At 33.8% G+C, this 21,805-nt stretch overlaps 1 protein-coding gene across 1 annotated transcript; it reads left to right on the top strand.

The window, feature by feature from the left end:
- Positions 1–823: 823 nt before the first annotated feature.
- On the top strand, positions 824–21,271 carry LOC133175819 (uncharacterized). The gene is made up of 13 exons (XM_061310942.1): positions 824–1,497; positions 4,180–4,296; positions 4,514–4,607; positions 6,502–6,635; positions 7,996–8,125; positions 9,571–9,716; positions 11,144–11,192; positions 11,296–11,398; positions 14,234–14,312; positions 15,564–15,701; positions 16,067–16,206; positions 19,418–19,569; positions 20,464–21,271. The coding sequence occupies exons 1-13, from the start codon at positions 844–846 to the stop codon at positions 21,108–21,110; spliced, it is 2,583 nt and encodes an 860-aa protein (XP_061166926.1). The 5' UTR covers positions 824–843; the 3' UTR covers positions 21,111–21,271.
- Positions 21,272–21,805: the final 534 nt, after the last annotated feature.

Genomic DNA, 21,805 nt, shown 5'->3' with positions numbered 1-21,805 from the left:
TTGGGCTATGATTTTAAAGAATTTTAATAAATAATTTTCATTTAAACTAAAACATGAGTACTTTTTCTTTGGGGGGGGGGAGGGGGATAATAAAAATACCTGTAAAGTCTGGTGAGGTTTTTTTTTGTTTTCTTGAAATGTTGAAAAAGAATAAATCAATGAATATGATAATGTATGATATTTTCTATTACTAATTTGTAATAAATGAATAAATTTCTTCTATGTCAAAGGGTGCTTGAAATGAAAATATGCATTATATTATCTTCGGGATTGTCTCTAAGACCTGAGGGCTGGGGAATTTCCCCACCTATAATGATGCAATCCCCCGGGTACTCTGGTACTCTTCCTCATCACCTTGTTTATGGTGGAACCCTAGATCCCCTCCTACTTTTTAATTGTCCCTTGCTATTTTAATTCTTAGGGACAACCATAATGTCACAAATTTTGGAAGGGACATCCTTGCTCATCATAACCATGCACATAGTTTATTTACTAATTACTCAGAAACAGAGAAAATTTTCAAAGAATTAATTCATTTTCACTATATAATAAAAAAAACCTTCTCTAACACCTGAACCCTGGGGTCATGAATTTCACAATTTTGAAAGAGGCACCCTTTCTCATCATAGCCATGCACTTAATTGTCTGCTGATAATACATTTTTATAAAGAATTACCAGGGTAATACATTTTTACTATATGATCAGTAGAGCCCCCACCCTTACTCCAGAACCTAAGACCCTGGGACCATTAATTTCATAATATTTATAAAGCATCCTGAAGTAAAATCATTGTCTGTTTATTTTAAAATTGTTTCATTATTTTCAGAGACACTCTGTTGGAGATGTCTAAGGAGGAAGATGACCTTGACCTCAGTGACATCCCCCAAAAGTTTGACCTATACCAAGATGAATCCAGATCCAGTGACACAGCAGACTATGGTGTACGATCCTCAGAACCCAATATATTCTGTAACAGACCCAGTCCTTCTGAGGGACCTCTGAAAAGAAAAATTACCAATCCTATTGAAGAAGAACTGGAAGATTACGACAACATCAAGGATGAATTTTCCTCTCCTGTCCTTCAGAGAAAAAAATTCAAATCCTCAGAGACAAAAAATGGTTTGGAATATGATTCAGATTCTGAATCTGAAAAAAATTATAATTTCAAATCAGAGACACTGCTTCAACCTGGGAAATCTTTCCTTGTGAAAGACACTAGTGGTGAACTTAGAATTCCGGATACTGACATATCAAGAAAGAGACACTCAGATTTTTCTGATGAAAATTTTGACAAATGTAACTTGTCTAAAATTTTTAAGTTATCACCAAAAGTGCCTGTGGAGGTTAAGAATGAAAAGGTTGTAAAGAGAAGGACAGCTGATGGAAATGTTAATCAAGATAGCAGTGGTGCTGAAAAATCTAAACTAAAGAGTTCCTCACCAAGGGCAGATAAATCCAAAAAGTACTCAATCTCAAAAGAAGATTTAAATGTGGTGGTATGTACTTTTATTTCACCTGCAATGCATGGCAATCAGAGTCATTTTGTATCATAATTTTTGTCCAGTTTGGTGATATATTTGGTTCCACTAACTGTAAGGTAATTAGAACTGCAGGCTTACAGGGAATTACAAAATACCGGTAAAGTTTTCAATAGCTTGCTGGATAGCTCAATAGGGTATACAATTAGGCCTAACAAGTATCACATTAGGTTTGAATCTAGGTCACGAAGTTACTCAGGTGTATCATTACATTTTCCAGGTAAATGTGAGTTGATTTCAATGTTGGATGAAGCCACATGTATGTGCCAAGGTGTTCTGCTGTAAATAAATGCATTATTTTTCTTAATTGCATTTTTTTTTTCAATAAAATTGTATGCTAGCTCTTTCAGTAATGCATAAATCTTACGCACACTATTCTTTCTATGGGTAATTGCTCTAAATTCTTGTCACTTCTGAAATTAAAATCTATTATTATCTATTTTCATGACCTACAAGCAATTTCAAATTAGAGGGTAAATTTTTTCTTTTGGACAAAAGTTTCATTCTTATCAATAAACAATAGCAACAGCACTCAATATTTGAAAACTATTAAAAACAAGAGAAAATATGGGGGAGGTTGAGGATGGAGGGATTAAACTATGCCTATGCCAGCAGTTGCAAATTTGAACTCTTGGGGCCCATTTTATAAAAGAACTTACTACTAATTAAGTCTTAAAAATTTTTTTAACAAGATAGTTCTTAACTCTCATCATGCTCATCACTAAATAATTATTTTGCTTTTATAAAATTACCTAACTAATGTTTTCATATAAAGTATAAAATAACAATTTATACAAAGTAAAGATTAAAATAAATTGCAAAAGCGCTTAGTTTTAGTCACAAATTCTTTTGTAAAACAAGCCCTATTCAAATTTCAGATTTTCAGAGAGATACGGTATAAAGAAATTTGCTGGGTGTAGAGATGTTAATCATAAATTAATTCAGTACGAGTTATATTTGTTCTTTATATTATTATTAAATTATTTAATATATTATTATATTTATATGTTTATTTAAAATCCATAAGGTGAGAGAAAAATGAAGTGGAAAGCTTACTTCCTTATTAAACAATACCCTTTGCAAGGAAGGAGGGAGGGGGGTTGTCATTCATTAATGCTGCAAATTAACTTACATTTGCAATTAAAGAAATTAAATCAAATGCATTAATTTACAGCAGGACACATTGACACTTACATGTGGATTCATACAACATTGAAATCAACTCACATTTACCTGTAAAATGTAATAATACCTCTGAGTAACTTCATGACCTAGATTCAAACCTATTGTGATACTTGTTAGACCAAATTGTATACCCTATTGAGCTATCCAGCAAGCTATTGAAAACTTAAAGCTGAACACTACTCATAAAAGGTATTGTCCGCCATATTTTCCCTTTCATTTCCGCTATCCCAACAACCCCTATATAAGCCGCAGACCTCTTAACAGTTCAAAGTATTTCACTGTAGAGGTCTAACCCGAGAAGACGTACATCTTCCATTGCCGTGTTCTCGGTACCGATGAAATTATCAAATTTTACGCACTTTTTCCTAGCCAGGAGACAAGTAACATCAAATATACAAGTCAGTGCATTATTTACAAACAGAAAATGCACATAAAACAAGGAATAAACGCAAAAAAATCTTAGACCACGAAAGGAATACTACACGTCGGCCACAAGTTTCAAGTGTGCAATCGGGTGTAACGAAATCGAAGGGTTTTTATACCTGCATGACAGTGCCTATTTATGAGTAGTGTTCAGCTTTAATTGGTATTTTGTAATTCCCTGTAAGTTTACCATAATGCTTGCTTTATATACAAATTCTGTACTTAGACAGTGTTAGAGTGGCTTACTAGTAGTAGGACCCTACTTTGTGGGCATAGTGATCATCATCTGTCTGTCTATCCATTCATACTTTTCATTTGTCCATTTGATAATACTTGTCGGGAGTATAATTTCTCTTTAGCTCAATCTAGCTCATGTTTGATGCATAAGTGCTTATAGGTAAAGGATGTGCATTGACCTTGATCTACTATAAAGGTCAAAGTCAAAACATCTCTCTGTGTAAAATTGTTGACCTTTAGCATATTTCCTCTTCCCTTTGCCCAATCTGGTTCATACATGTACTTTATCCACAAAGTGCCTTGACCTTTATCCAGGTCTACATTCTATATTCTACATAAAAGGTCAAAAAGATCTCTGTGTAAAATCTTTGTCCACAGCATATTTTTTCTCCCCTTTGCCCAATCTGGCTCATACACATGAAGAGAGTGCCATTGGATTTATAAGGGTATGGTGGTATGTAGTGACTGTATTCAGGTTTCTAGTAAAAGTGGTTGAAGTCAAAACATCTCACTGTGTGAAATTATATTGTCCAGAGCATATTTCCTCTCTTCTTAGCCCAGTCAGGCTCATGCTTTAACACAGGGTGCCCTTGTTTAAAGGATGTGCACCAACCTTGATCCATGTTTCCACTTCAGAAATCAAGGTCAAAACAGTTATAAGTAAAAGCCTTGTTTGCATTTCATTTTTCTGCCCTTTCACTAGTTTTGTTTGTACTCTCCAGTGACTGTGATCTTACTGAGTGTATATGTAGTTTCTATATCAAAAATAATTTGTAGACCAAATTTTTTTTCCAGAGAGAAATGTTTCCAGACATTGAAGAAAAGAAGATTAAGAAAATCTTTTGTGATTTACAACAATTAAATGGGGATGATGTCTTGGAGAGAGTGATTGAATATATTCTTACAACACAGGTAAAAATTTTTCTACTTAATTCTTTAATTTTGCACTTTTGATATGTACATGTATATTCTCACCCCTCCTCCAGCCTTAGTGACTTAATTATGACCAAAATACCCGCTACCAAATACATTTAAAACAATTCACATGACACCAATAAACAGTGACTGTGACAGTTGTTGATGATCATTTTCTCTTCGTGGTAGTTATATGTAGATTAAATTTTACTAGGGATCATCTTCTTCATCATCACTGGGGGAAAAAACATCCTCACAAGACGTACAAACTGCAATGGGGAATCCTCGTCCAAATCTCCTGAAACAAGGCAAGTGATAAGGCCGTTGTACTGTACGTACTTTTGAAAGTGTATTGAGTAATGAGTATACATTCTGTAAGTCCATGAAATACCTTTTTTTAGCTCTCCTGGTCAGAGACCAGAGGAGCTTATACAATAGTATGGTGTCTGTTGTCCATCTGTCTGTCTGTTTGTCTGGAAACAATATTTCAAAATGCTACTCCTCCTACAGTTTTGGTCCAATTTCAATATAATTTGGTACACAAGTAGACTACACTATTTTTTTTTTGAGTTCAATGAACAGTGTTGCCATGGTTACTAAAAACAGAAATTTCAGCAAAATATATTCTAAATGCTTCTCATCCTATAGTTTTGGTCTGATTTCAATATCACTTACCACACAATTATTATATATTTGTTATATAATACAGGATTTTTGCATCCCTGATATGAACACAGGCACGCGCCCTGTATTACACACCCTGTATCAGCACCCTTTATTTCACCCTTTATCACACCCTTTATTACACCTTTCCGGAACATCTCTGCATTGTTCATTTGGAGTATCTTGGATCTTTTTCTATTTGTTAATGAAGTTTATTTAAATTGTAATTTTACTTCATCAGATATCTTATGCTATTCAAAATAATTATTTGTTTAATTTATAATTATTTCATTTCTTATCACTGAATGCATTGTCTTTGGGGAAAAAATGAGAACGGAAATTCAAAAAAAACCAGAACATATTCGATTATTTAAAAAATGGTAATTAATTTACAAGTTTATATTAGATTTTTAGACACTATTTTCAAATATATAATAAAAACAACAATACATGACAAAATCTGTATCACACCCCATATCAACCCTCGACCAATATCAGCCCTCTGGCCTTTGGCCCTCAGGCTGATATTGGAGTCTCGGGTTGATATGGGGTGTGATACAGATTTTGCCATGTATTATTCTCTATGTATACTACACTAAGACACATAATTCTATCGGTTTTTGATTTTGATGAACGGTATTGCCATGGTTTTTATAAGAAATAGAAATTTCCATGAAATACATGTACATTCTACAGTTTTAGTCTAATTTCAATAAAACTTTGCACACAAGTATACTACACTAAGATACATGTAGTACATAATTCTATGTATAGGTTTTTGGGTGTTGCCATGGTAGCTAAAAATCGAAATTTCTGTGAAATTCTTTCCAAACGCTACTCCTCCAACAGTAGCTGATTTTAATATAACTTGACATGCAAGTACACTATACTGAGATTCATAATTCTCTATATGGTTGGGTTTTTTTTATTTCGATGAATGGTGTTGCCATGGTTACTAAAAATAGAAATTTTTGTAAAACTTGCAAAAGGCTTCTCTCCTACAATTTTAGTCTGATTGCTGGGGATGGGTTGCCAAAAATTTTGTATTGTTACATATCACAGTTTTTCCAAAAAATATCACGGTAATATCATGATATTTTTACACATAATTTTTACAAGATTTTAAATGAATTTTCATGATTTTGCAAAAAAAATATATGTTAATAAAGCATGTTTGGATGCTAGGATGCTGTTGTTTTACAAAATTTTTTTGGTAAAATTTCCTGTAATTGAAATTCAAGAATTTGAACAAAAAAAATTATTATTTCCAGAATTTATTATTACATACTAGATATTGGTATTTTAGTCTCTGTATCGTGATACATATCACACTATAAAAAATCATGATATACTGGTATACCGATAAAATCACACATCCCTACTGATTGCAATATATCTTGCCATTAAAGAAAATAAACCAAGGATCATTATTCTATTTATTTCTGTTGCATAGTTTCAAGCCCTAGCGCTACTTTTCCTTTGTTCTAAGTACAAACCAGTAGAGCTATTGTCTCATCAGAGACTTCTGGTTTTTCTCAGAATCAAGTTCATCAGCTTCTGGACAGTCAGAAGACCTGCCCATTATACATCCTAGAAAAAAAAATTGGAAGAAAGGGTCATCTGCCGCAAGCAGCAAAGGAAAGGCACCAGCAGAGAAAATCAAAAGAGAGCAGGTATGAGAAAAAAAAACAAACAGAATTAAATATTGAACTATACACATTATCTCGAACACCAATATCTTGAATACCAGGGATATGTCAAAGTGAGTTGGTAGTCCCAACAATTTTTTCCTACATTTTTAGCTCACCTGAGCTGAAAGCTCAAGTGAGCTTTTCTGATCACCCGTTGTCTGTCGTCCGTCCGTCTGTAAACTTTTCACATTTTACACTTCTCCTCAAGAAGTTCTTGACAAGAACCACTGGGCCAATTTTAACCAAACTTGGTACAAAGCATCCTTGGGTGAAGGGGAGTTTAAATTGTTAAAATGAAGGACCAAGTCCTTTTCAAAGGGGAGATAATCAAGAAAATACAAAAATTGGGTGGGGTCATTAAAAAATCTTCTTCTCAAGAACCAGTGGGCCAGAAAAGCTGAAATTTATATGGAAGCATCCTTGGGTAGTGTAGATTCTAAATTGTTCAAATCATGACCCCCGGGGGTAGGGCGGGGCCACAATAGGGAATCCAAGTTTTACATTGAAATATGTAGTAAAAATCTGTAAAAATCTTCTTCTCAAGAACCACTGGGCCAGAAAAGCTGAAATTTACATGGAAGCATCCTGGGGTAGTGTAGATTCTAAATTGTTCAAATCATGACCCCCGGGGGTAGGGCGGGGCCACATTTGGGAATCCAAGTTTTACATTGAAATATGTAGTAAAAATCTTTAAAAATCTTCTTCTCAAGGACCACTGGGCCAGAAAAGCTGAAACTTCTGTGGAAGCATCCTGGGGTAGTGTAGATTCTAAATTGTTCAAATCATGACCCCTGGGGGTAGGGCGGGGCCACAATAAGTACTACAATGAGGGGGAGAGAGAAATCAAGTGAAAAACGGCAAAGTTACTCAGGTGAGCGTTGTGGCCCATGGGCCTCTTGTTTATCCTTGTTATCTCAAATTCTTAGATATCTTGAATTTTAATTTTTGGTCCCATTGACTTCAAGATAATGAGGTTTGACTGTATTGGGAATTTCCCCAGATTTTTGACTTTGATGTATAGTTTTAGAAAAAGTTTGCAACAGGGCAGGATAAGGGGTTTTCGAGGCTTTGTCATCTTTGATTTACCAATATATGTATTTTGCTTTCACATCAGTATTAGAAAATAATAACAGGAGTTAATGAAGTTGCTAGTATTTTTCAAAATTTTTTAGTAAAAACTATGGTTACCGTAATAAAACTTGAATCACCACTCATGAAAATTGCCTTCACTGGTATATTAGCATAATCAGTAGTCATCACAATTACTTATACATTATTATGGCAAAATAAATTAGGAAATGAAGCTTGAGATAATGTTTTCATAGTACTGTGTGTATTATAGGTGTCTCTTTGTGAATCTGATGTTAATATGATGGAAACAGGGGGCTATGATGATAACAACAGTGATTCCTCAGGCAGTGATGTCATAGTGCTTACTCCAACAATCGAGAAACACCCTGTCAGCTTTGCAGGCAAATATGGAATTTGAAAAGGCTCATTAAAAATAAATTTTCATAAGTCAAAAAAAACTTTTTTTTCCTAAATGAACTTAAGGGGATGAAGGACACATGGTCACATGACTCTTTTTAACTACGTCATAGTCTCCGTTTATTTAAGTGCAAAACGCGTAAAGCACCAGTTCTGGTATAAATTTTTGACAATTTTTTAACTTTAATTACCATCTTATATAAAAGAAATAAGTTTTAACATTCTTGTAAACATTAACAAATTATGAAAAACATTGATCCACTCCTCTGTTTCCCTAAACTGCACGTCCAACAAGTTGGTGACGTCATACACGATCTGTTAGTACAGCAAGATCATACTTGGTGAACAGAGGGGCGGTATTTTTATGTAAAAACAGGTCATAATCAGTATATGATGAAATATTTTGAGAAACGGGGAACACAAAAATTATTTTTGCATGGCTGATGACGGAAATCTTATGTAGGTATATCTTATTTCGCTTATTTAGCTTACGTGTGACGTCATAGTTGGTTTTCCCGTACTCGAGAAATGTAACATGACACGTTTTTGTCATGCTTATGTCCTCTTTGTCGATGTCCTGTGAAATAATGAGGTCAGCTTCATCACTCAAAACTTTTACAGTTAATCAATAATTTGAAGGATTTGCATTTCAACGTGAAATAAAAAATATTGAATGATAGACTTTTTTGTAAATTATGTTTTTTATTGTTTAAGTTGTCTTAACAAGTGTGTAATTTTCCCTATGCAGATGCAGTGTGATAGACAAAACTTGCTTTTTCGAATTTTAAATCCTATAGTTATACACTGAAATATTTTAAAAGATACATGTCCACTTTGATATTTTTTATGTATGCTTAAAAAATCCCATTATGGACAGAGTAATGCGCCCAGAAACATGGAAAATTAAAACTCCACTTAGATACTGTAGGGCATAGTATTTGTCAATCAATATCTCCAAAATAAGGTAAGAAACCTAATGATATAACTGCTTTAAGATATGTGGGACATACTTAATTAGAAATATACAAAATATGAAAAAAATTGAATGACAAGTATTTTTTCAGCTCAAGGTCCTTCTCCTCCTTAAATGATGAATGAAACTTAAAATTGAACAAGCATTAAATCTACAGAGTACAAGTTTTGACATTACAAACAAGTCCAATCATAAAGCAGGAGTACTGTAAAACTTGTCCAATTTGGACACCACTGGTTCCTTAGAAATTGGCCAGATTAGAAAACATTCTTGATTGGACAACATTTTAAACAATTGAATTTTAAATTATATAAAAGTACTTAAGATTGACATTGTAATAGGCAAGATTCTGTAATACACAACATCATCATTAAACAAGTTTCACTGTATTATGATAAAATTTGATATTACAACCATTATATAGTAGTTATACATGTATTTTATTTTCTGTTGTAGAGGTGTCTTCCTCACAGTTGAAGTGTGATGCATGTAACACAAGTCATGACACAACATCCCTTAGTCAATGCTGTAATGATCATCTTGTCTGTAAATCTTGTGTTGAAAGACAGGTCAAGAAAGTTATCTCCCCTGACAATCAAGAGGTACAAGCTAAAAAATAACTGTCCAGCTTCTTAGAATGGCAAATACAGGCCAGGACAACAATACAAAATAACTGTCCAACTTCTTAAATGGAAACTACAGGTCAGGCCTATAATAAAAATCAAGCATTCTGAGAGTATTGCATTAGCAATACTAGTCCCATACCGGCAAGTGTAATCTGGTTCCCATTAAAAATTGAAAATGCCATAATTCCGTCAAAAATCAGTGAAGCGGAACAAAATGCAAATTTGATCTATAACTCATCAAGGTAAAGTCACATACCAAAAATCAGCTCAATATCTGCAAGCATTTAGAAAAAAAGTGCGGAAAACCAAGTGGGACAGACAGACAGAGGGACAGACACACGGACAGACAGACGGAGGGACAGACTCGGAGGAAACCTATTGTCCCCTCCGTTTCACCGGTAGGGGAATAATAACTGTCCAGCTTGTTAGAATGGAAACTACAGGCCAGGCCAACAAAAAAAATTGTTTGACGTAATCTGAAAGAGCCATCAAAATCACCCCTAGCCAATCATTTTTTTAATTTATGTATTTTATTTTTTTTTTTTTTTTTTTTTTTTGTTTCCAGGGAAATACAGATCTAGATTGTCTTATCGTAAGGTTTTTTTTTTTTAAGTTAAGGTTTATCATTTCTCAAAGATGCTTTTTAGATGTAAAGTTTTTATAGCAATAAATATTAAACGTCTTAGCTGTCCTGTGTATACTTTGTAATGAAAATATCAATAAATTTCTGTTAAATTATCAATGGGTTACAGAATAATTCTAAAAAAAAAAAACTACCTACCTACCTACCCACCTTGAAAGATCCAGCATTAGAAATGAAACTTGGAATTGCATTTTATATTATAATTATGCATTCACTTTATTGCATGTTTATCCACATACATGTACATGTAAATGGTAGACTGTTAAACAATTTATATTCTATTAATCACTGAGAATAATTGATTTATTAAATTGGTGTATTGTGCACTTGTTTATATTGTATGTTTTGAATTATCTACACAAATTTAAAGTCATATATGGCGTATTTTTAATAAGTTCAGACTAACTAAAATTAGAAAGATCTTTCTATTTGTTTAATGACTTTATAAAAGATAGGACTTTCCTGTAAATTACACAATTTAAATCAATCACGTTTCATAGATATTAGAAATTTAAAACAATAACCGATTTATTTACCGACTCCGCATTTAAATATCAGACACAGTTTAAAGTCAGTTTAACTATAGAAACGTTGGGTTATTCAAGTTCAAAATTGGAGAAATTTTTAATTAGAATGTAAATAACAAATATCTTGTTCATCTACACTCAATCTCATATTTTTATTTTTTAGCTCAGATACGCCATATATAGCTTTAATAGTAGCACTGAAGACACTACAATGTTTTTTGATTGGTTTTTAGACACAGATCCCCTGTCCCACGAATGGTTGTGAAACATACATTCCTGAAAGTAAGTTATTCATTTCATTTTCATAGTATTTATAATCTTTATAAGCTACCAGAGAAATTGAGTTTTATGATTTATTTAAGAGTGGATTTATTTTTGTTTGAAGGCCAAGCATCTAAAGTATTACCATCATTGATCATGGAACTTTTGGAAGAAAAAGTGAACAAGAAGGCAATGGAGTCAATTACAAAAATGGAGGATTTGCACAGGTATGCCTCTTACACAATTTTATGTCTACTCAAATGTGCTTTTACAGATGTATATTTTATCTGGGTTGCACTGTCACTGTAAACACATTTTCTCCACTGGGTCATAATTCCACAGAATCCCAATTTTTGTTCGATCTTTGGTCAGAAAATTATGCCGATTTCTTGGATAGCCATTGTATGTCTTAGATGCACATAAGGTATGTCACTCGTCAGCTTTTTAGAAAAGTTCAGTCAGTACCCTTAACTTCAAAACTATTTAATACACTTCAATTTTTATAACATATTTAAATTAAACAATGCAAATTATTCAACATTCAATGAAAAAACTGCTCAGAAATTCATAAAGAAGCAAGATTTATGAGGGACTATTTCTTGTGGTGGAAGGATATTTAGAAGAAAATTCTTCAAATCTCCACATTTGTTAAATTTAATTTTGGAACTATAGCACCAAATATTTTTACTTACAGAAAAATTTCCGTTTTGATATGCTAGGAATATTAAACATAGGTCTCAATTTATATTTTTAGAATAAATTTTACACATTCACTCAACAGACTTTGCCAAGAAATAAAGATATATTGCAGACGTCAAGATAAAATTTACACCGTTTTTTGCCTGAAAATCGCAAATTTTGACCAATATCTCAAAATTTACATCACTGGCCCCAACTTTTTCTTTCATAATTAGCTCACCTCAACGAAGTTGGGGGAGCTTATGTAATACCGTCGGCGTCGGTGTCGGCGTCGGCATCCCAGGTTAAGGTTTTTGGAGCAGTTTTCTTTTCAAGTACTTCTATGGCCTATATTAGTCAGAGATGCATGGAGGATGCTTCTAGTGTGTTTCATTGTACCAGTCAAGGTTTCAGATGCTGCAATTTCAGCTAAAGAATGACCAGGTTAATGTTTTTGGATCAGGTTAAAGTTTTTGGAGCAGGTTAAAGTTTTTGGAGCAGGTCTCATTTCCAAGTAACTATAAGCCCTAAATTGACCAAACTTGCATGGATGATACATCTAAGGATGCACACTACTGAACTTGCTTCGGATGCTGGATCTGACCTACATTTTCCGGATGAGTGACTAGGTTAAGGTTTTTGGAGTAGATCTCATTTCCAAGTAACTATAAGCCCTATATTGACCAAACTTGCATGGATGATACATCTAAGGATGCACACTACTTGACTTGCTTCGGATGCTGGATCTGACCTATATCTTCCGGATGAGTGACCAGGTTAAAGTTTTTGGAGCAGATCTCATTTCCAAGTAACTAAAAGCCCTATTTTGACCAAACTTGCATGGATGATACATTTAAGGATGCACACTACTGGACTTGCTTCGGATGCTGGATCTGACCTATATTTTCCGGATGAGTGACCAGGTTAAAGTTTTTGGAGCAGATCCCATTTCCAAGTAACTAAAAGCCCTATATTGACCAAACTTGCATGGATGATACATTTAAGGATGCACACTACTGAACTTGCTTCAGATGCTGAATCTGACCTATATTTTCCGGATGAGTGACCAGGTTAAAGTTTTTGGAGCAGATGTCATTTCCAAGTAACTATAAACCCTATATTGACCAAACTTGCATGGATGATACATCTTAGGATTCACACAACTGGACTTGCTTCAGATGCTGGATCTGACCAACATTTTCCGGATGAGTGACCAGATTAAAGTTTTTGGAGCAGATCTCATTTCCAAGTAACTATAAGGCCTATCTGAACCAAACTTGCATGGATGATGCATCAAGGGACGAACAATCTCAAAACTTCGGATGCTGGATTTGACTTACATTTTCTGAATGAGTGACTAGTTTTAAGTTTTCAGATAAGTCCACTCCCAAGTAACTGCAAGCCCTATCAGACCAAAATTGCATAAATGTTGCATCTAGGAATGCACACTCCTAGATTATTAGTTTAGTGTGGGACTTTGCCTTACTTAAAGACAACATTCGTTGAAGTGAGCTCTGTAATCTCTGATTACCTATGTTTTTAAACAACACTATACTTCCATTGGCAACTGATCAGCATTTAAGTCATAAAAAGTTTGATACAAGAAAATATTTTATTGCCTATTTAGATATTTTATATCCCAAATAGAATACTTTTTTAGTGCAAAAAGGTCACACCATAATTTATGCACATTAATTTGCATGATTTGTTCAATGATAAATATCATTTAAATTATTTTACGTAAAGTAAGATTATATTTATAGCCAAAATTACATCTGATAAAATATGATAAAGATTGACCAAAGAGTTACAATTTAAGTGCAAAAAGGTCAACTTAATTGTACCCTAGCTCGGTAGGATGCACACTGACCCCCCATTTTCTTTGCGATTTTGAGTCATGCTATATGAGTATTTATTTAAAATATACTTCTCAAAAAATCCTTGATATAGCTAATTTCACGAGTGACATACCTTAAGTTATCGTGACAAATTTCCACCCAAAATTGGTGACCATGTACAAAGCAATAATAAAAAGTACATCTACTTTATACCTGTCCATTTGTACATGCACTTGAGGCCTGTTCAGTGATATGTTTAACATGTACACTACACAGGTATTCCTGTACATGTACACTTTAAGGTTCCATAGTAATGAGTTCATGTAATGTATGTTTATACATCATGACTGGTTTTACCAAGTTTAGTATCGATAAATGTGTATGTGCATATACACATGTAAAAGGTTGACACAAGTATGCCCATTATTAGTGCTACATACAGATTCATATTAAGAAATGTAAATGGATATGCAAAAATCAGTGTTCATGTATTTCTTTACTCAGTTCAGTGTAATTAGCATTTTCTTGTTTATTTCTACCGCTCAGCTGTCCATTTTGCGAGTTTCCTGTTGCTGTTGACCATGGATTAAAGAAATTTTTATGCCCCAACCCAGATTGTGTAAAAGTAAGTTCACTGGTTTAAATTTCAAAAATTCTCATCTAAGGTTTCTAGAGGATTTATTGTTCTCGTGATTTGACGTCTAAGGGCCATTTCGCGATATTTAGAGGATTTCTAGAGGAAATTGAAATTGAAATTGGACGATATCAAAAAATACCTAAAGATGAACGATTTTGTTCCCTTTGTGATTCAGGATGAAATTCATTTTCTCCTTGTATGTCCTCATTTTAGTGTACAAAGACTTGAACTCATAAATATTTGTAATAATAAATGTAAAAATTTTCAGTCCCTATCATATGATAATCAATTTCTTTGGCTCATGACTAATGAAGACCCTGAGATCCTAAGATCTCTTGCTAGATTCCTGGATAATCTACCTTAACTGAAAAATTTAAATATATTTGGGGATGTATATACATGTAGGAATGGCTATATATCATCTCTTCTGTTCTTTGATATGCATATATGTATCTTTCCAGCTACTTGACTATATATTATTATTATATTACAATATGTATACTCGTATATATCTCTTGTAGATGCATTTATCTATGATTATACAATTAAGCACTGCTCATTATATTTAAGATCATGTTTGTTCTATCATTTGGATCTTCCTCCTTCTTTGTTTCATGTTTGTAAATCTTTTTTGCTCCTCCGGGGGCCCAAATTGGACTAATAAATCTTGTATCTTGTATCTTGTACATGTAGTAATAAGACCAAAAGTACATTAATAAGCAATGTTGTGGACACCACTTTCTACTATATACAGGCTTGTTTTTACCCTGCATTATTTTCAACCTTCACACTTGTAAACAATTTTAGGGGTTTTTTTAGGGGTCATAGGGGGCCTGTATTTTGCCCCATTCCCAGTGGTAAGAAGTGTGTGTTTTTCCCAATTTCATAAAAGAAAAATTCCCTAAAGACAATCAAAACAAACAAATACTGGGAAGTGTGTTAACTTAATGTTTTAGCTATATATCGTAACCATTAAAATACTGTAGATTCCCAAATGTACGCAAGGAATTAATTATCACGTAATTACGCGAGAAGCAACACTCGCGGAATTAAATTACTCGCTTTTATTTTTATGGCATTGTAATCCACGTAAAACCTCTAGATCAACAGTCCACTCACGATTTATTGTTCTCGTGATTTGACGTCTAAGGGCCATTTCGCGATATTAAGTACTCACGTAAAATAAGGAATCTACAGTAATTTACCTGCTCAAAAATTTCTTTAATTTCTTTCCAACAGTTAAGCTGTAAATACTGTAAGAAGTTATGGAACGAGAAAGACCATAAATCTTGCACTGCTTTCATGAGTTTGTCAGAAGAAAGTAAAGAACACCTAGAACTACCCAGATACTGGCACCCAATGCCAGACGAACAGCAGGTTGGTTTTATTTTATGGACACTTCAAAGTTTGTGAAGTTCAAAATAGTCATAGAATAATAACTGAGGATGTTTTAAATACATTTAACTTCTAGCTTACTTATAAATGTGATTCTATTAACTTAAATTTTTAATGTTTATGTCAGGATGAGAATGTATATTGTAATGGTCACATATTTACAAACTTTTATTCAGTGTTTCAGTACATATTAATCGTGTTTTACTTCCTGCAAACTACATGTTAAATTACTTTTTTAGACTCGTATAAATTCATCATCAGTCACATGGTCTAAAAAAATGGAGGTTTATTTTTAAATATTTACTATATATGTACAGTTTTAGTGACAATTTGTTTTGAAATTTTAGGATTTTATCCTAGTTGAGTTAGATAGAGATGGAAGGGAGTTTACTCTGATTAAAGATTTATTCTGTTCATCCATGCGTCACATTCTTCCAATATCCATACACAGAGTTCAAAATCCAAGGCTGTGGCAAAAATTCAGTCTGTAAGTACACGTATAAGGTGAATTTTTGTGTCACCTGCAGAGCAGAGCGGCACTTAGGGATCACTTTACCCAGCGTCTGTCTGTCTGTCCACCTGTCACACCTTGTATCTCAAGAACTGTAAGAGATATGAACATGATATTTTGCACATATATTGCTTGGCACTATGGCTTTTGTGAATTGCCATGGTTACTGACCTTATGACCCTTGACCTTGGACATACTTTACAAAAAAGTTAATAGTGCCAATATACAGCATATTTTTGACATTTAAGAGATAAGGCTATGCTATTTAGCATGTGCACTGATTGTCATAAAAGATTATGAAAAATACCAGCGTTACAATTCACTTGACCTTGACCTTTGACCTTCTTTGCAAAAAATACCCCGGACAATTTAATTTAACTTAGTCTTTTGAATTTTGAGAGATAATGTGTTGATAATTAGCATTTATACATGTTTATGAGCTCATGATACCATACTTTGAAGCTGTATGATATTAGATACCACACAAACTGATATTTAAATACTATGCAAATATATTGGGATCGGTATCTTACAATGGATCATGTAGACTGATAATATTGGAGTAAAGACTTTGAAACATGTATTATACATGTAAAATGATAAATAATCATTTATAATAATTTCAATTTAATTTTTCATTTGAGGGTTGGGAATCATATTTTCTTTGATTGTCAGATTTCTATTGCAGTCATATACTATGCGTGGATGCTTACCGTATTTCTGCATGAAATATTATGCTAGTAGGAAATAAATAGCTAACTACACTTCGATTATTTACATCTTTAATGAAGCTACAAAGCAGGTGACACATGCATTCCTTGGAACACTCTAGTTATTCAGTATAAGGAAGAACTACTTGTAAATGAATATCTATATGAACATAATAACTGGAAAGTTGGAAAGTGAGAGGGGGGATATGTATAAAAGTCATAATTTTAGTTCCTCTTCATCCATAAATGCTATATCCAGGCCTCTAAGTGATCTCTAAAATTTAGGCACCAGCTGGTTCCAGATCAAAAAAAATCTAGTCACCAATACAAATTTTTAGTCACCAGGCCAATTTTTTTAGGCACCAACTTTAAAAGCTCATATTAGTCAATATACAGAACGGGGGGGGGGGGGGGGGGGGGGGGGGGGGGGGGGGCAATTTCAATCTTAAAAAAATCAAGAAGAAAATGTCAAGAGGTTTTAACTTAAGCATGCATATCTAAAACTCTATCATCTGAACTGAGTGTCCAGAGTCCGCATATGAAACTAAAATAACATCAAGGATTGTTTATACAATTTATATTTTATACTCGTTTGTACAATTACGACCTAACATTAATATCTAGACAATACCTCTAATGATTGAGAATTTAATTGACAAACAATTGACCACACCCTCAGTCCAATTTAGCATCGTTTTTCACAATTGTCAATTTTTTGAATCCAACAAGAATTACCTGGGGCAGCTATTGTCTTATTTTGTCTATGTGGAGCTCTTTGTGCACTGACGCGATGTGAAATTTTGTTTGCACTTGTGACTATAAAAACAAACAAGGTGACAAAGAAAACACAAGACATGTCCATTGCTAACGTTTAACTTCTTTTCACTTCTTCAGAAAACCAGAAGTCTCTGACGAGACTGTAGCTCTACTGGTTGTATTTATAAAGGAAGATAAAAGTAGCACTTGGACTTGAAACTTTGCAACAGCAATAAATAGAATAATGATCCTTGGTTTAGTCTCTTTTGTGGCAAGATTTATTATTATATCAGACTAAAACTGTAGGAGGAGTAGCCTTTTAAAACAATTTTACAGAAATTTTGATTTAAGTAACCATGGCAACATCATTCAACAAAATCAAAAAACAATAACACCAATTATGTATCTCTGTAGTCTACTTGTATGCCACATTATACTGAAATCAGACAAAAAGTGTTGGAGGAGTAGCGTTTTGAAAGTATTTCAAGAAAATTTCTATTTTTAGTAACCATGGCAACACTGTTCATCGAAATCTGAAACTGGTACAGAGAATTATGTATCTTAGTGTAGTTTACTTGTGTGCCAAGTAATACTAAAATCAGACCAAAACTGTAGGGGTAGCATTTTGAAGGTATTTCAAGGAAATTTCTATTTTTAGTAACCATGGCAACAATGTTCATCGAAATCAGAAAATCAATGTAAAGAATTATGTATCTTAGTGTAGTCTACTTGTGTGCCAAGTTATATTGAAATCAGATCAAAACTGTAGGAGGAGTAGCATTTTGAAAGTATTTCATAGAAATTTCTATTTTTAGTAACCATGGCAACACCGTTCATCGAAATCAAAAACCGATACACAGAATTATGCATCTTAGTATAGTCTACTTGTGTGCCAATTTATATTGAAATCAGATCAAAACTGTAGGAGGAGTAGCATTTTGAAAGTATTTCACAAAAAAATTCTATTTCTAGTAACCATGGCAACACCATTTCATCGAAATCAAAAACCGATACACAGAATTATGCATCTTAGTATTAGTCTACTTGTGTGCCAAGTTATATTGAAATCAGATCAAAACTGTAGGAGGAGAAGCATTTTGAATGTTTTTCACAGGAATTTCTATTTTACTAACCATGGCAACAGGGTTCATCGAAATCAAAAACCGAGACATAGAATTATGTATCTTAGTGTAGTCTACTTGTGTGCCAAGTTATATTGAAATCAGATCAAAACTGTAAGAGGAGTAGCATTTTGAAAAATTGTTTACAGACCGACGGACAGACAGCTAGAAAGACGGACAGACGACGGACACCTTACTATCGCATAAGCTCTTCTGGTCTCTGACCAGTAGAGCTAAAAATGTTAAAAATGTTTATATTGTAGTTCTGGAATTTGACAGTCGCCAAGGCAATATAAATGGTTGCCAATTTGTGGACTTACAGAGAAATTCTAGGCGTCAATCAAAAATTTTAGGCACCATGGCAACTAAATTAGTCGCTAATTAGAGCCCTGTATATATGTATTAATTTGATTGAAATTGGTTCAACCATTTCAGAGAAGAAGCCGACTATGTCCAAAAGTTTATGCACTTCACACATCAATCAGTAATGCATAAAAAACAGTCAGTTATCAATGAGTCACTCAAATGACCCAGTTCCTTATAAAAAAAAAGTTTTACTTTAAAATGCTTATATGTTGCAAAAGGTTTCTATTCTTGTAGGGCAAGAAAGCATATTTCAGAGGAGTTTGGTCAAAATTTGGTAAATGAGCAGCAGTTATTTCATGGCACAAAGTGTGAGGCTATAGAAGCCATATGTAGATATGGGCTGGACTGGAGAATGTGTGGTGAAAATGGGGTGGCCTTTGGACAGGGTAAGATGCTGATTTTTAAAGTGAACAGTCATTTCAAATACAAAAAAGATAATTCAGCATTTTTCAGTGATAGACGTTAACTTTCAGATTCACTTGCCCTTCGGGCAAGTGATCTCAAATTTTGACTTGTCCGAATGCAAAACTTGGTTGCCCAAATAGGAAAATAATTTATTGCTGTAAATATTATGATAAGAAAAAGTCTGAACAGATACACTACTATAAATCTGGCAAGTTGAGGTACCAGAAAAAATTTAGATGGTACGTTTGGACATAAATGTATACTACCACTTTCCTTGTCGATTTAATCTGTAAACACACACTGCAATGCATCAACAACCATCCATTTCCTTTTTAATAAAAAATCATTTTGGGTAGGATCGTTTTGTTTTGTGAATTTTGATTGATGCAACGCTAAGGTAGATAGTTGCTATGAAACATACATATCTTGATCAGGATAGGTCATGTTATATTCTGCCAGTGTGAATGAATTAAGTAGTTAACAAAGTACGTAGAGGGTATTTAACATGAAATAAAAAAGAATAACGAACCCGATTTTTAATGAATGATATAATCTAGAAATCCAAGGGAGCAATGTCAGTCACGTATCTGGTGGAAATCAAGTGTTCAATCTATTGTTTTATTTATAATTAATGTAAAATAGATACCAATATACATTTCTATCAGAAAAATTCACTTGGCAAGCCCGATCGGACAAGTAAGTTGACAGTTTCACTTGCCCGAACTGAGAATTTACTTGTCCCGGGCAATCGGACAACCGTTAATGTCGATCCCTGTTTTTAAAGTAAATAAAGTTTCCATGCACAAACTTTAGGTCATTAAGAGAAATTAAATGAGATTTTGATTTCAAAAACCTAGTCTTCCTTGCATTTTCAGGAACATATTTTGCTAAAAATGCACAGTACTCAGACGGATACTGCCAACATTACACTGGTCAGCTAGGTAACCCTTATCAACCATCAGGATTCAGTTTCAGTTCTGGTTTTGGACCTCCTCCTCCTCCAGCTCACTTCACTCTCGCTGCATGGCAACATTCAACTGGAGCTGGTACTATACCTTTTGTCATGTTACAAGGAACAGGTGGACAGCAACCCTCTTTAGGTGCCCCTACTGGTGTCAGCGGAATTCCTCAAACCCAAACTGCACTCAGTGGAATAGGAGGCCAGACTGGCTTTGGCACAATCACTTACGGAACTCCCTTTGGCACAAGCCAGACTGTCCAAACTTCTAGTGATTCCAAGTCCTCTGCAGCTCAAGAAATCCCTAAAGTGACCTCTGATATCAAACAGATACTGAGAGTGAGACACAAGTACATGTTTGTGGCCCGTGTTTTAGTTGGACGACCAGGGCAGGGAAGACCTGGAATGAGAAAACCACCAGAAGATCCTGCCGATCCCAAAGGGAGACCATTCAATTCATGTGTTAACACTCCACAAAAACCCAGTATATTTGTGATATTTGACAGTACTCAGTGTTATCCAGAATATATCATTGAATATGTCCATCTTAACTCAAATAGGTAGTATTTCTTTTAGAGAGAGGATTAAAAAAAAAACTGTTGTTAGGGTGCTGATTTTTTTATCATTATGCCAATAAGTTCAATTTGTGATGTATTAACTTACAATATTCATGTTACACAGTTAGTGATGTTAGTTAACCAATAAAAAAATACATGTATTAAAAATTTTTAATTATTCCCAGTAAAAGTAAAACATGGGAAGAATAAAATGCTCAAGACAGTCATAATTTGTTCAGTCAGTTCTATACTTCCTAGATACAAAATACAGTTTCTTAAGCAGGTATTGGCGTTCTGTGGGCTGGCTGTAAAGAATCAGGGGGAATAAGACGAGCCATGTGCCCATGCCCATTTTTCGGCTATGCAAGAACGTTTATTGGAAAAAATCTCTCAATTGTTTGAATTTACTTAAGCATTTTAATGTTTACAGTAGTTCTCAAAATGATATTTATATTCTAAACAAGCTAAACAGTTGACTTTCATTTACTGTCACAAGTGTATAACATGGGTAGGGACTTCTATGAATTAATCTGCATATTGAGTGTTAACACTTATTGTGGAGATATTATAAAAATGTTGACATTGTATACAATGATAGTGGTGATCTAGAAGCGTTTGTAGTAAAAATAAATAAAAACGGGAATAAAAGTATTCAAATATCTATTATAATTTTTATCCGGCATTCTAAATAATTTACTGTAA

The sequence above is a fragment of the Saccostrea echinata genome, unplaced genomic scaffold, assembly GCF_033153115.1.
Source record: "Saccostrea echinata isolate AGI-Se365-2 ecotype Australia unplaced genomic scaffold, CSIRO_AGI_Sech_v1 ptg000064l, whole genome shotgun sequence".
NCBI classification, from domain to species: domain Eukaryota; kingdom Metazoa; phylum Mollusca; class Bivalvia; order Ostreida; family Ostreidae; genus Saccostrea; species Saccostrea echinata.
This window is presented reverse-complemented; position numbering and strand designations above follow the sequence as displayed.

Bases quoted from the DNA above. Each gene is read 5' to 3' on its own strand.
- LOC133175819 (XM_061310942.1), top strand. From the start codon at position 844: ATGTCTAAGGAGGAAGATGACCTTGACCTCAGTGACATCCCCCAAAAG. The intron at 11,193-11,295 runs GTAAGTTATTCA...TTTTGTTTGAAG, and splicing joins TGAAACATACATTCCTGAAA to GCCAAGCATCTAAAGTATTA. The intron at 19,570-20,463 runs GTAAGATGCTGA...TTGCATTTTCAG, and splicing joins TGGGGTGGCCTTTGGACAGG to GAACATATTTTGCTAAAAAT.